Below are 15,749 nucleotides of genomic sequence, written 5' to 3'. Positions count from 1 at the left end.
GGAAGAAACACCAGCAACACTAACCCGGCAAAAACAGTGACTGGGGGGCAGAGAGATAGCATGCTCTCTAGTGCAAATGCCTCACCATGCATATAGTTTGAGCCCTCACACCACATGGTAGATGCTACAAGGCTGGAGGAAGCTCTGATGTTATAGTGTTTGTCGTTCTAAGTATATGAGTGAAAATAAGTGACCTGTAACAGTAAAATCAGTCACTCAAACCCACCTTCTTTGCTGTAGTGAAATTGTGATGTATCCTTATTGTCATATGCTATTAGATCTTGAGTAGTTTTTAATTATATTTTAGATTACTGGAGACGGATAGTAAGTCTTTAAGATCTGTAAATGGATCAAGAAGAAACAGTGGCTCCTCCCTTGTATCAAGTTCATCTGCCTCTAGCAACCTCAGCCACCTTGAAGAAGATTCTTGGATTCTTTGGGGAAGGATTGTTAATGAATGGGAAGATGTGCGCAAGAAGAAGGAAAAGCAAGTTAAGGTATTTGTGTTCTTCATTGAAATTCTTTCTTCTTTCAGTCCCAAAGAGCATCAGGCATGAATTAGTAGAAGGTTTAAAAATAAAACTCCAATACTTTGCCAGCAGTATATTAAAGATGTCTTTTTTTTATATATTTCATTTATTTTATTTAGTATTTATTTCCTTTTTGTTGCCCTTGTTTTTATTATTGTTGATGTCATCGTTGTTGTATAGGACAGAGAGAAATGGAGAGAGGAGAGGAAGACAGAGGGGGGGAGAGAAAGATAGACACTTGCAGACCTGCTTCACTGCCTGTGAAGCGACTTCCCTGCAGGTGGGGAGCTAGGGGCTGGAACCAGGATCCTAAGGCTGGTCCTTGCACTTTGCGGCATGTGCGCTTAACCTGCTGCGCTACCTCCCAACTCCCCCATTTCATTTATTTTTGTCCCTAGTTTTTTTTTTTTTTAATTGGATAGAGACAGAAATTGAGAAGGGGGAAATTAAAAAAGAGAGAAACGGGTTCAGGCGGTAGTACAGCATGTTAAGTGCACATGACACAAAGCACATGACACATGACACAAAGCACAAGGACTGGAGTAAGGATCTCAGTTCCAGTCCCTGGTGTCTCAACTTCCGGGGGTCCCCCGTGTGTCTTCCCCTCCTCTCTGAATTTCTCTCTATGCTATCCAGCAACAATAACATCAATAACAATAATAACCACAACAACGATAAAACAACAAGGACAATAAAAGAGAAAAAAATAGCTTCCAGGATCAGTGGATTTGTGGTGCAGGCACCGAGCCTCAGCAGGAACCCTGGAGGCAAAAAAGAAATCAAGAGAGAAACAGACTCTTGCAGCATTGCTTCACCACTTGTGAAGCTTCCCCTCCAGCCTCCCACTGCAAGTAGGGACTAGAGATGTCAATCCAGGCCCTTGAGCATGGTAACGTGCACCCAACCAGGTGCTCCACCACCCGCTCCCTTGTGCCCATAGTTTTGATTTATGAATATGTTGTAATAGATAGCTCCTATTGGGAGAAATAATTCGATAAAATTATTTTAGAAATTAAACTCTCATTTTATAGATTCATGAATGAAGCTGTGACAACCTTCATTCTATTTATTTACTATTTTTTCTTTATTGGGGATTAATGTTTTATAGTCTCCAGTAAATAACAATAGTTTGTACATGTATAACATTTCTCAGTTTTCCACATAACAACACAACATCCACTAGGTCTTCTGCCATCCGTTTTCAGGATCTGTACTCTTCCCCCCACCTCCCCACCCCAGAGTCTTTTACTTTGGTGCAATACACCAATCCCTTCATTCTTGAATTAGTAGTATTTTGATATTTTCCTTTTAATCTGAAACAAGTCTTTGATTGATAATGGTTACTAAACTGTCATAACTCTGCAGGTTATCAGTTTCTTAATACTCTTAGAGGTATTGAGTGAAAGTACAGAAATTTCCTCATGGCAGGAGAACCTAAGTGTCAAATCTTAGTCTTAATTAAAAGGTCTCCTTGTCTTATAAACCTAGCTTTGCAAATTATTAATTTGATCTAATCTTTCACGTCACTTATATGCCTAATAAAAACTTCTCTTTTCAAGGTAGGATATTTAAATAATTCATTTCAAACTTTGTTTGCTTATATTTTTAGGAACTCGTCCGTAAAGGGATACCCCACCACTTTAGAGCAATAGTTTGGCAACTTTTATGCAGTGCACAAAGTATGTCAATTAAAGATCAGTATTCAGAACTTCTGAAAATGACTTCACCGTGTGAAAAACTGATCCGAAGGGATATTGCTAGAACTTACCCTGAACACAATTTCTTTAAGGAAAAAGATAGCCTTGGACAGGAGGTCTTGTTTAATGTTATGAAGGTAAGTTCTGTTTATTCAATTTTTAAAAACTTCAGTTCTCAGGACATTGCTATTACTCAGTCTTCAGAATGAAATATGACTTCTCATCCTAGTCATTAGTTGTTTTGACAATAAATATGACTTTGTCATAATTTCAACTTTAATTCTGATTCTATATTACTGTCTAGTTTGGAGAATATGTTTAAAAGTCATACATAACATTGTTTGATATTAATCGATTGAAGTCAAATTATCTGTAAATCACCATTCCATAAAAACATCCTTTATGAAAAATAATAACCCTTAATTTTATCTCTAATACTGTTTTTCTTCAAGTTTCTTTTCTTTCCACCTACTTTTATGAAATGTTAATTTCTTGTAAAACCATTTTAATTTTGTCAGTGAGCCCTAACCCTACTCTAGTTTTTTCTTTACATGCATTTTAAACTATTTTTAAGCTTGTTACTTTCTCAGTATGAGTTCCTTTGTTATCTTGTCTTTAAGAGTAGTTAATTTCTAGTCAGGAAAGTAGCCAAAGAAACAATTTATGTGATAAAACACTTGCTTTTAGATATTTGTAGGATAACATCTATAGCAAGGAAGCACTTAAAAAGTTTTATTGTTGAGCCTAGAACTCGAATAAATCCCTTCTCCATTGTTACCAGTCATTTCTATCAGGAACAACAAAATAGACCCCCCTTGTGGGCCCCCATAGGACCTTGCCCTCAACTTGGATCAACAATGGTAGAGAATGTTCCATCCTCCGAAGGATGGGTAGATATTGGGGCAGCATGGAATGTTCCTACTCATGACCACAAGATGTGAGCTCAGATCTAGAGGGATGCAGAGGTCACATAGGCTCCTAAGCTGAATATGGGCCCCAGATCACATCAGATCAATGGGGTTTACAGTCAACAATATTTATACCTCTTCCCCATATTAGGGAGCTACTCTCTTCCCTGATCTAGCTTTCTTTTATACATACATATATGTATATATATATTCCCCCCTTTTGTTGCCCTTGTTTTTCATTATTGTTGTAGTTATTGATGTCAGTGTTAGATAGGACAGAGAGAAATGGAGAGAGTTGGGGAAGAGAGAGAGGGAAAGATCTGCAGACCTGCTTCACTGCCTGTGAAGCAACTCCCCTGCAGGTGGGGAACTGGGGGCTCAAACCGGGGTCCTTGAGCCAGTCCATGCGCTTGATCCAGCTTTCTCCAGCCATGACATCATCTCCCAGACAATAACTTGGATCTACTGGCATATCAGATTTCAGCCTCAGGGGCAAAAAGAAAAAAGGGAAAACAAAAACTAGTATAGCCACAGGCCCTTTGGAATTTAACTAAAATATGCCTACTAGCTATCTACAAAATGGAGGACCCTCTAACTCTTTATCTGTACTATTCCAGCCCTTAGGTCCATGATTGGTCAACAGTTTGTTTGGCTTTGTATCTTAACTCTTTTGCCGTCCACCAGGTTCCAGATGCTAGCATGATGCCGACCAGACTTCCCTGGACAGACAACCCCACCAACGTGTCCTGGAGCTCTGCTTCCTTTTTCCACTAGGGAAAGAGAGAGACAGGCTGGGAGTATGGATCAACCTGTCAACACCCATGTTCAGCAGGGAAGCAATTATAGAAGCCAGACCTCCCACCTTCTGCATCCCACAATGATCTTGGGTCCATACTCCCAGAGGGTTAAAGAATGGGAAAGCTATCAGGGGAGAAGATAGGATACAGAGTTCTGGTGGTGGGAATTGTGTAAAGTTGTACGCCTCTTATCCTATGATTTTTGTCAGTGTTTCCTTTTTACAAGTAAAAAAATTAAAAAAAAAAGTTTTATTGTTTTCAGTAGGACTTTACTTCTCCAGGCTGTGTTTTTCAGAGAAAGAGATATACACCACAGATTGTAGGGGCCAGGGGTTCCAAAGGGCTTGGTGCCTGCACTAGGAATCTATTGCTCCTAGAGGCCATTTTCCCCATTTTGTTGCCCTTGTTGTTGTTACTGTTGCCATTGCTGCTGTTGTTTTTGGATAGGACAAAGAGAAATCAAGAGAGGAGGGGAAGAGGGGAGACAGAGAGGGCTATAGAAAGTTAGATACCTGCACACCTGCTCCACTGCTTATGAAACAATCTCTCTGCAGGTGGGGAGGCAGGGGCCTGAACCAGGATCTTTGGGCCGATCCTTACGCTTCACACTATGTGCGCTTAACCCACTGTGCTATTGCCTACCCCCCTTTATTTCCTTTTTAAAAATTTTTATTAGTGATTTAACAGTGATTAACAAGATTGTGGGATGAGAGGGGTACAATTCCATACATTTCCCATCACCAGAATTCCATATCCCTTTTCCTCCATTGGTATGTTCCCTGTTCTTTATCCCTCTGGGAGTATGGACCCAATATATTTTTTTTTAATATTTATTTATTCCCTTTTGTTGCCCTTGTTGTTTTATTGTTATAGTTATTATTGTTGTCGTGGTTGTTGGATAGGACAGAGAGAAATGGAGAGAGGTGGGGAAGACAGGGAGGGGGAGAGAAAGGTAGACACCTGCAGACCTGCTTCACCACTTGTGAAGCGACTCCCCTGCAGGTGGGGAGCCAGGGCCCGAACCGGGATCCTTATGCCGGTCCTTGTGCTTTGTGCCACCTGCACTTAACCTGCTGTGCTACAGCCCGACTCCCGGACCAAAGATTTTTATGGGGTCCAAAAGGTGGGAGGTCTAGCTTCTGTAATTGCCTCTCCACTGGACATGCGTGTTGACAGGTCGATCCGTACCCTACCCTGTTCCTATCTTTCCCTAGTGTAGTAGGGCTCTGAGAAAGTGGGGTCCCAGGGCATATTGGTGAGATCAGGGAAGTCAGGTTGGCATCATGGTAAAATTTTGTTTCACTACTTGTAAATTTTAGAGACAGAAGGTGTATAATATATTACATTGAAACTTTTTAAAACATTTTTTTACTTCGTTTAGGCATATTCTTTAGTGGACCGTGAAGTTGGTTATTGTCAAGGAAGTGCATTTATAGTGGGATTGTTACTTATGCAGGTAAGTTAATACAAGCAGTAAATGTTTAATTAAATCTTTTATTAGGGAATTTAGAATTCATCTTTATTTGTATTAATTATAAGTGAATATTAGCTATTTCTTGTTATAATTTAAGTAACTGCTAGGAATATATACTTCAAAGTAACAGAAACTGGATGTCTAAGATATTGATTTTTTTTTAAAGAATTTATTTGTTCATGAGAAAGATAGGAGAGAGAAAGAACCTCTGTTACATGTGTTGCCAGGGATTGAACTCAGGACCTCATGGTTGAGAGTCCAATGCTTTATCCACTGTGCCACCTCCCATACCACCAAGATACTGATTTATAATAAAACAGCTAACTTATACTTTGTTTTATCATATAAGAATTGTTCCAGGGCTGGGTGGTGGTGCACTTGGTTGAGCACACATGTTGCAATACTCAGGGACCTGGGTTTGAGTCCCGGTTTCCTACCTGCAGGGGGAAAGCTTTGCAAGTGGTGATGCAGTGCTGCAGGTGTCTCTCTGTCTCTCTCCCTCTCTGTTTCTCCCTTCTTCTCAATTTCTTGCTGTCTCTGTTCAATAAATAAATAAAGATAATAAAAAAATTAAAAAAAAAGAGTTGAGGTTATTTATCAATTACTAGGTGGTAAGTTAAAAATAGATATTTTAAATCTAGGTTTATTAATTTTGCAGTTTAACTAACATGTAGAGTTGCACATTCTCTTTTTCATTTCATTGGGGAAATAATGACATTTAGGACACTTGTTGACACATGGGTGCGGCACTATAAATCCACTGCTCCTGGAGGCTATTTTTCCCCTTTTGTGGTCCTTGTTGTTTATCATTGTTGTTATTGCTGTCGTTTTTGTTGGATAGGACAGAAAGAAATGGAGAGAGGAGTGGAAGACAGAGAGGGGGAGAGAAAGACACCTGCAGATCTGGTTCACCGCCTGTGCAGTGACACCCCCCCCCAGATGGGGAGCCGGGGATTCGAACTGGGATCCTTACACTAGTCCTTACACTTTGTGCCATGTGCATTTAACCTGCTATGCCACCGCCCAGCCCCCCCCCCCGCCCCCTGGGTACAGTTTGTTACCTGCTTCTGATAGGTGTCTGCATACACCCCTACCACAGCTCCCTCTTCACCATTGTGCACCCAGCATCCTCCCTTTCCACTGCCTCATAGTCCAGAGTCCTTTACTTTGCTGCAATATACTCTACCCGGTCTAAGCTTCACTCTTTCCCTTTTCTTTCCCTGTTATATTTATTCACTCACGTAAATTTCTTTATTGGGGTAGTAATGGTTTACAATTGACAACAAGTACTGGTCTTGTTGCATTCGCAGGCGATCTTCTCAAACTTAGTTATTAATGAGCAGGGGAGACAACCAGACTATCACTCTGAGATATGTGATGCCAAGGATCAAATGCAGGACCTCCTGCTTGAGACCCCAATAAAAAAATTAAAAATAAATAAATTTGAGCCTGACCTCCACTATAATGGAGGGAAGTTCCCTCCATTCTGTCTCTTTCTGAAAAAAAGTCTATTTGGAGTGGTGAGACCCCAGTGACAGCAGAAATGAAAAATTTGGGCTTTCAATGCTGCTCAGTGGTATCACACATGCATGAGGTCTTGTGTTCATTCCCTGCCTCCATATTATTTTATTTATTTATTTATTTTAATTTATGTCTTTATTGGGGAATTAATGTTTTACATTCAACAGTAAATACAATAGTTTGTACATGCATAACATTCCCCAGTTTCCCATTTAACAATACAACCCCCACTATGTCATTTTCTTTTGTCTCCAGTGTTAAACACTGGGGTTTACTGCCTGTACTACAAATCCACTGCTTCTATAGCTATTTTTTTTATTGCTTTTTTTTTTTTTTTGATAGGAAAGAAATTGAGAGCAGAGGGGAAGATAGAGAGGGAGAAAGACAGACACTTGCAGACCCACTTCACCTCTTGTGAAGCTACCCCCTGCAGGTAGGGGTGTGTGGTTTGTGGCTTTGTTATGTGTGCTTAATCCAGTGTGTCACCACCCAACCCCCCACCCCAATCTTTTTTTCCTGTACTAATCTTTATTGTGACCCTGTGAAATAAGTACTACTTATTATGTTACCCATTCGACAGATTGTGAAACTGAGCAACAGAGAGGTTTAATAATTTATAGAGGGTCACATAGCTGCTAAGTGGAATTTGAACTGTTGAGTTTCTCTGGAGCTTAAGCCAGCAATTACCTGCTAGAATTATTAGAGGAAATGAAGTCAAAGATCTTCTATGTCAGGTAGCTAATCCTCATGAAAATGAATAGGATTTTGGTTAGGAAGGTGTATGATCTAGAGGTTTGTAAATACTCCAAAAAAGAAGAAGAATTGTTAGTATCTGCTGGCTTGTGTTTCAGATAGTAAAATGGTAGAATTGGCAGTGAGTTTCAAAGAGGAATATTCACTTTTCTACCTTCTGGCCCTTTCTAGTGCTATGAAGAAGAAAGTAGCCATTTTAGTGGAAAGCCAGGTTTTAGTGTAGGCATATTCTGAGGAGAACTAGATTTTGTTAAGAGGAGATAAACATTTAGGAAAAGAGATTGAGATTTATAATAGTGTACTTATTGATGGCTGATTATGAGTTCTACAAAGTATTGTGGGAAAAGTTTAGGGAAGATTGAAAATAGGACTAGAATAAGGGAAACAATACAAGATGACAATTTAGGAATGTCAGGCTTCTTGTATGAGTGGCATAAACGAGTTGGGTTGTAGGGTTTGATAGCTAAGATTAATAAAGATCATCTTCATAGCAGAATGCTTGTTGCTTGGGAAGAAGAAAGGATTTGTTAGGGGTTCTTCTTTCGTTTTCTTTTTGTTTATTTATTTTACTAGAGCACTGCTTGGCTCTGGTTTGTAGTGGTGCTGAAGATTAAACCTGGGACCATAGAGCCTCAGGCATGAGGCTTTCCAGCCCAGGAATTACAGGTTTTGCTAGGAGTAACTCTTGACTGCTGACCACTTTTAGCCACATCATTGCCATTCTGTTCAAAATCCTCAAAAATCTCCCATCTGACTTAAAGTAAAAATCTAGATCTTGGGTTCAAGTGGTGGTGCACCAGGTCAAGTGCTCATACTGCTGTGTGTGAGAACCTGAGTTCAGGTCCCTGGTCCCTAGGAAGCTTCACAAGCAGTAAAGCTTCGCCCTTTTACCTCCCACATTCATCAGTTTCTGTCTGGTCAAAATAAAAGGAGAAAATACGGCCTTCAGTAGTGGTGGATTCATTGTTCAGGCATGGAATCCCATCAGTAAACCTGGTGACAATAAAACAATTTGAGTTGTGTGACCCAAGAGGTAGTGCTGTGGATAAAACCTTGGACTCTCAAGCATGAGGCCTCATGTTTGATCCCTGGCATCACATGTGCCAGTGATGCTCTACTTATGTTTTCCTCTTCCTAATAAGTAAACCTTTTTATAAATTTGAATCCTGTAGGTTTAGAGGTAGTGTGGTAGGTAAAGCACTGGGCATGAGGTATAGAGTTTAATCTCTGGCATCACATATGCTAGAATAATTCTTTGATTCTTTTAAAAAATATTTTATATGGGGCCGGGTGGTGGCACACCTGGTTGTGTGCACCTATTATAATGCACAAGGTCCCAGATTCTAGCCCCCGGTCCCCACCTGTAGGGGGAAAGCTTTGCGAGTGGTGAAGCAGTGCTGAAGGTGTCTCTGTCTCTCTCCCTCTCTGTCACCCTCTTCCCTCTCGATTTCTGGCTGTCTCTATTCAATAAATAAAGATAATAATTTTTTAATCTATTTGTTTGCTTGTTTATTTATTTATTTGGTTAGAGACAGAAATAAATAGGGACAGGAAAGATAGGGAGAAAGACCCTTACAGCATTGCTTCATCACCCAGCCCCTCTCTCTTTCTTAAAGAAGAAAGACAAAGCAAAACAAAATAATATGAATCCTCACAGTGGCAAGTTAATCCCTTTGTAATTTGTTTTGCTGTTATTTTTTCCTCAATAGCTTGAGCTCTACTTAAAATAGGGCTCCTCATTAGGTAGTTTACTTTGTACTTTCCTTGAGCATGCCAGTCATGATTCCATTCCGAGGCCTTTCGTCTTAAAATTTTTCTTGGTCTGGTCTTTCATTTGCTCTTCAGTGTTCTGCTCAAATGTTATTGCGTCAGTGCAAGAATGTAAGGCATTCTTTCCTATCTACACACATAGCATTATTTGCATGTTTTCCCTGTTACTCTACTTTGTTTTATTTTTATAACACTCATCACTATATTATATGCATATTAGTTGATTTATTCCATGCATTTTCTTTCTCTCTTCACCAGAAAGTTCACTTTCCTTGAGGGTAAAGAGTATGGTTATTTTTTCCCCCAGTGGAATAGACTGAGAGAAGAGTATCTAAATGAATGTTTGTTGGTTGAATTAATGATTTAGGCATATGGGTCAGTCTCAGAGTTGTAAAATTTGTCTAGCTACTCATTCTCAGTAATAGAATGAGAGATTAGAACTTTCTTTTAATTAACTAATTATTTTTTTAAAGATTCATTTATTCTCTTTTGTTGCCCTTTTTTATTGTTGTAGTTATTGTTGTTGTTACTGGATAGGACAGAGAGAAATGGAGAGAGGAGGGGAAGACAGAGAGGGGGAGAGAAAGATAGACACCTACAGACCTGCTTCACCAGTTGTGAAGCAACTCCCCTGCAGGTGGGGAGCCGGGGGCTTGAACTGGGATCCTTACACTGGACCTTGTGCTTTGCACCACGTGCACTTAACCCACTGTGTTACCGCCAGGCTCCCTAATTATTTATTTTATTAGTGATTTAATGCTGGTACCATTACTTCACAGAATCACTAATGTTTATAGTACATAGTTTAAATAAAATCTAGCTAATTTTGTATTTTAACACATTAAACTTTTTCTTTTCTTTTCTTCCTAATTTAGATGCCAGAAGAAGAGGCTTTCTGTGTATTTGTTAAATTGATGCAAGACTATAGACTTCGTGAACTATTCAAACCAAGTATGGCAGAATTGGGACTTTGTATGTACCAGTTTGAATGCATGATACAGGTAAAAGTTTAGTGTTTTGTTTTTTTTTAAGGTGTATTACATAATTACATCATGTTGAGTGAGACTAGCCAGAAAGACAAATGATCTCACTTATTAGCAGACTTAGTAACTAGGGATGGGAAGGGAGAATACAAAGTAACACATGGACTGGACATGGTATATTGCACCAAAGCAAAGGATTCTTGGGAGAGAGAGAGTAGGAGGGGAAGAAGAAAACTTTGGGTTCCTGGTTTGTAAAACATTAACCCCTTCAGTTAAATAAACTAATAAAAAGGTGTATTGCCTTGATTGTTTGTCATCTTAGTTGAGTGACAACTAAGCACATTTAATATTTAAAGTAAGTATTAAAGCATTTGAAAATCAGTGTTTTTTATCATATAATCAATTGTTGGTTTGCTAATACACAGAGATTTATTTCCCAGTTAATTGCTGTGTCAGTAGATCAGTCTGAAACTTGACTGCAGTTTTCATATTCACTCTTTAAACATTTGTGCCAAATATATTTTATCATAGCCACTTTGCCCAAATACATGAATTTTCTTATTTTACCTTACTATAGGCTTCTGTTATGCAGATTATGCTGTCTTACAGGAACTCATGACTTTATGACACCAATATCAACTTCTCTTGAGACTGTCTCTTCTGTCTTACTTCCTTCTATCTTTCCTTTTTATTTCACATTTTTCAAGCCTGTAATCTCTTTTTTAAAAAGTTTTTTAAATTTCTTTTTCCCTTTTGTTGCCCTTGTTATTTTATTGTTGTACTTATTGTTTGTTGTTGTTATTGATGTCATTGTTGTTGGATAGGACAGAGAGAAATGGAGAGAGGAGGGGAAGTCATAGGGTGAGAGAAAAACACCTGCAGACCTGCTTCACTACCTGTGAAGCGACTCCCCTGTAGGTGGGGAATCGGGAACACCATACAGGGGCCACCTGCGCTTTGCCCAGCCCCTTATAATCTCTTTTAAAAACAATGTTTCCATACTTTTATGTTGCTAATGTAAGACTCAGTATTCACTGTTTTAATAAGGGTGAAAAGAAAAGTGAAAAATACTTGAAACATTTTATCTTCCTGTATTTAATTATTATATTTTATATTACAAAGTTTATTTTAGGAGCTGGATGGTGGCATATTTGGTTGAGTACATGTTACAGTGTGCAAAGACCAGGGTTCAGGCCCCCAGTCTCTACTTGTAGGAGGGAAACTTCAGGAGTGGTGAAACAGTGTTGTAGTTGTCTCTTTTTCATGCTCTCTATCTCCTCCCTCCTCTTTCAATTTTTTTCTTCTCTCAAATGGGAAAAAGGGGGGGGAAAGAAAAAAAAAGGCCCTGGTGGCAATTAAAAAAAAAAGTTACTTTATTGTTCTGTGGTATAATGATGTAGCTATTATTACTTAAATTTCAGTTAGATAAAGCGAGATGTAAGAATGAAAGCTAACCTGATTATGCAGAAAGACCTACATGCATGAGGCTCTTAAGTCCTAGGTAGATTTAGGCACCATTATAAGCCTGAACTGAGCAGTGCTCTAGTTTTAAAGAAAGTGCAAAACAAAACAAAAACTTGATACCTTGATATTTTTGCTGCATGGTAGGAGGTGGAGTAGTTAGAGCTTAGAACTTAAAAATATGAATGAGGTTCCAAGTTCTGCCCCTGGCATAGCATGTGCCAGAATGAAGCTCTGGTTCTCTCTAACACTTCCTTTCTCTGCCTGACTTGCTAAGTACTAAATCAGTCTTTAAAAACAAGAAAATAAAGTATGTTTCTGTGATTTTTAATTTTAAAGAATTTTATTTATGTATTTATTTATTTATGTAGGTAGAGACAGAAATTAGAGGGCGGTGGGAAGTAGAGAGGGAGAAAGAAACTCAGTGCTTCCCACCCTTTAGGTGGGAATAGCAGCTTGAACCCAGGCCCTTATGTACTGTAACTTGTGCATTCTACTGGGTCTGCTACAACCCAGCCTCTGATTTTTATTTTTTTCCCCTGAAATAGTAAGCATGTTTTTATCAATCCTAAACTTTTCCAGTTTGCTTTCAATCAGTGTATCATTTATATTTTGAATTACTACAGTGGTTGAGGCACATATTTTGGGTAAGATGGTAGATGATCAATGGCAAATTGATGTTATATCAACATAGAACTAAGTTTTTTGAAGTATCATAGTTTATTTATTTACTTATATATTTTTTGATAAGACTGAGAGAAATCGAGAGGGAAGTGGGGGGGGGTAGAGAGGGAGAGAATGACAGAGACACCGGCAGCTGTTTCAGCACTCATGAAGCTTTCCTCCTGCAGGTGGGTATTGGAGGCTTGAACTCGGGTCCTTACACATAGTATCATGTGCACTTAACCAGATGTGCCACCACCTAGCCCCAGAGGTATCATAGTTTACAAAACGTACAGGGAATATCAGATACCTCCACCAATGAAATTAAATTAGTTTAAAAGTTTTACTTTAAAAAAAATATTTATTTATTTATTTCCTTTTGTTGCCCTTATTATTGTTGTCATTGTTGGATAGGACAGAGAGAAATGAAGAGAGGAGGGGAAGACAGAGGGGGAGAGAAAGACACCTGCAGACCTGCTTCACCGCCTGGGAAGCGACTCCCCTGCAGGTGGGGAGCTGGGGGATCCTTACGCAGGTCTTTGTGCTTTGTGCCACTTGCACTTAACCCACTGCGCTACCGCCCGACTCCCTTGTTTTATTTATTAAAAGAAGTTTTACTTATTTCTTTCAAGTATTATTTTTATTAAGAAGCCAGATATTAGGGATATAGCTAAAATTCCAATTCTGTATCACTCTTCCCCTCTTATTTTTCCTGATTGTAGCCACTATCTTGAATGTATCTGTTTCTTTCCTCATAATACTTTGGTCTTATTTTTATGTTGGGTATAAACTAGCCTAAAGTATAAAATTCATCTGACTTAAAATACCCACTTTCACTGTGTTGTAACTAATCATTTCCTTCTCTTTAGGAGCATCTTCCAGAGCTCTTTGTACATTTCCAGTCTCAGAGTTTTCATACCTCAATGTATGCATCGTCCTGGTTTCTGACTATCTTTCTTACAACTTTTCCACTTCCAGTTGCAACAAGGATATTTGATATCTTTATGTCTGAGGTAAGCTAATGGGTAGACTAGTAGCATGAGTGTACAACAAAACCATTGGGAGGAGTGCCATGGATCATTTCATTTATGCTGGACACAGCTCTCATAGGTTACTGTTAGTGTTCACACTTGACAGATGATGGATTAGGAGTTTGAAATCCCTCAATACTTACTTAAAATTTAATTGCATCTTAACTGAACTCAGTGTTATTCGTTACTAAGTACATCTTGGGCAGGTCAATTGATAACCTGAATTAGTTTAGACTGCAAACCATGATCGTGTTCTTTTAAAAAAATATTAATTATTTACCAGAGCATTGATTAACTCTGGCTTATGGTGATGCTGATGGGTGAACCTGGGACCTTGGAGCTTTAGACATGGAAGTCTTTTGCATAATTATTATTCATGTTGTGATCCAGTCTGGTCTCTGTAACAAACCCATCCTCTGTTTGGTTTTGTAAATGATTTTTTCTTGGGAAACAACTATGCCCATTTGATAATGTGTTGTTTATGTTTGACTGGAGGCTATAATGGGAGAATTGAGTTTTTGTGAGAGCAACCATATGACCAAAAAAGCATAAAATATTTGCTATACCATTTTGTATAGAAAATGCACTTCTAGGTTTGATCACTGTTTACTATAGTTTTTTTTTCTTTTTCATTTTCAGTATGTATCACTATTCTCTTCATAAGGTAGCCATACTATTTAAACCTTAAGCTTTTGTGAGTCATGGTTTCTTCAGCAAGTTCTGGGTAGTCAAATATTAAAACATCACAACTGTATGTTCCTTTGATACTTGGGAAACTGAACACAAATTCACTGGATAATTCATCTTCAACGAAGTGTTAGTTATGCTTTTTTTTTTTTTTTCTTGATGAACATTCTAACATTATCTTGAACAGCTTCTCCTTTTGTCTTTGTATATTTATTTGAGAGTATAAGAAAGACATTTACAACTGCTTTGGACAATAATTTTCACTCCCACAACTTCAAGCTTATCTTTAATAAGTTATTTTATCTTGTTTACTGTTCAAGGTGTTTTGGGCCTTGGCTCCCACAGCCACGTGGCAAGTCTGACTCTTGGGCCGCCTGGGCCACCTAGTATAATTAGTTTTTGTATAGATCAGTAAGACAAATTTGACTTTATCTAATTTGTTTCCTCAGGGTTTAGAAATAGTCTTTCGAGTAGGATTAGCACTTCTTCAGATGAATCAGGCAGAACTGATGCAACTTGACATGGAAGGAATGTTACAAGTAAGTCAGTTCATGCTTTCTTGAATGACTAGGTTTTACTATTGATTATTAATAATGCACATTAAGTAGTTCTTTTATTTTTCTTTTATTGTATCTTAGCACTTTCAGAAGGCCATTCCACATCAGTTTGATTGTGGACCAGACAAATTAATCCAAGCAGCTTACCAAGTCAAATATAACTCAAAAAAAATGAAAAAGTAAGTATTTCAAGTTTTGTTTCTTGGTTAAGGGGGTTTGTTGAAGGCTTTATGAAATTCATGGACTTGGCAAACCATTTTAGTGGTAAATGCAGTTTTCCTCAATTTAGAGACTGTGGTACTTTGTTTTGTGGTTTTGGTCTTGATGTAGAATGAACTTAATTTTGGAATTTGTATTGCTTTTAAAAGCATTTTATGAAACCAGTGTGTATTACCTTTGAAGCCCCTCTTTCCACTGGATAGCTATACGCAAAATAATGACACGAGACCACTAGCACTATATACCAAAAATTAACTCAAAATGGTTTAACAAATTAGATAGTCTTTAACATAACCACACGATCATTTTTGAAATCAGACAATATATTTCTTGGATACATTTTTGGGGACTTTAGTGGCAAGGGAAATAAAAGTAAAAATAAACCATTGGAACTTACTCAAGCTAAAATACTTCTGCAGAGTGAAAGAAATTTTTTTTAATTTATTTCTTTATTGGGGAATTAATGTTTTACATTCAACAGTAAATACAGTAGTTTGTACATGCATAACATCCCCCAGTTCCCCATTTAACAATACAACCCCCACTATGTCATTTATCATCCTTCATGGACCTGTATTCTCCCCACCCACCAACCCCCACCCTAGAATCTTTTACTTTGGTACAATACTCCAATTCCATTTCAGGTTCTACTTGTGTTTTCTTTTCTGATCTTGTTTTTCAACTTCTGTCTGAAAGTG

At 38.3% G+C, this 15,749-nt stretch overlaps 1 protein-coding gene across 7 annotated transcripts in view; it reads left to right on the top strand.

Annotated features, from left to right (window-relative positions):
• EVI5 (ecotropic viral integration site 5) overlaps positions 1–15,749 on the top strand; it is a 193,254-nt gene that overhangs the window by 63,041 nt on the left and 114,464 nt on the right. For all 7 annotated transcript variants that reach the window (XM_060202085.1, XM_016192653.2, XM_060202084.1 and 4 more), the window contains 7 exons: positions 308–497; positions 2,140–2,364; positions 5,314–5,388; positions 10,326–10,451; positions 13,427–13,570; positions 14,725–14,814; positions 14,914–15,011. In XM_060202085.1, coding sequence (XP_060058068.1) covers positions 2,212–2,364; positions 5,314–5,388; positions 10,326–10,451; positions 13,427–13,570; positions 14,725–14,814; positions 14,914–15,011 — 686 coding nt within the window. In that variant the 5' untranslated portion in view covers positions 308–497; positions 2,140–2,211. The remainder of the gene's footprint in view (positions 1–307; positions 498–2,139; positions 2,365–5,313; positions 5,389–10,325; positions 10,452–13,426; positions 13,571–14,724; positions 14,815–14,913; positions 15,012–15,749) is intronic.

This window comes from Erinaceus europaeus, chromosome 11, assembly GCF_950295315.1.
Source record: "Erinaceus europaeus chromosome 11, mEriEur2.1, whole genome shotgun sequence".
In the NCBI taxonomy this organism is placed as follows: Eukaryota; Metazoa; Chordata; class Mammalia; order Eulipotyphla; family Erinaceidae; genus Erinaceus; species Erinaceus europaeus.
Note: the sequence above shows the minus strand (reverse complement) of the source record. Positions and strands in the feature narration are given on the sequence as shown.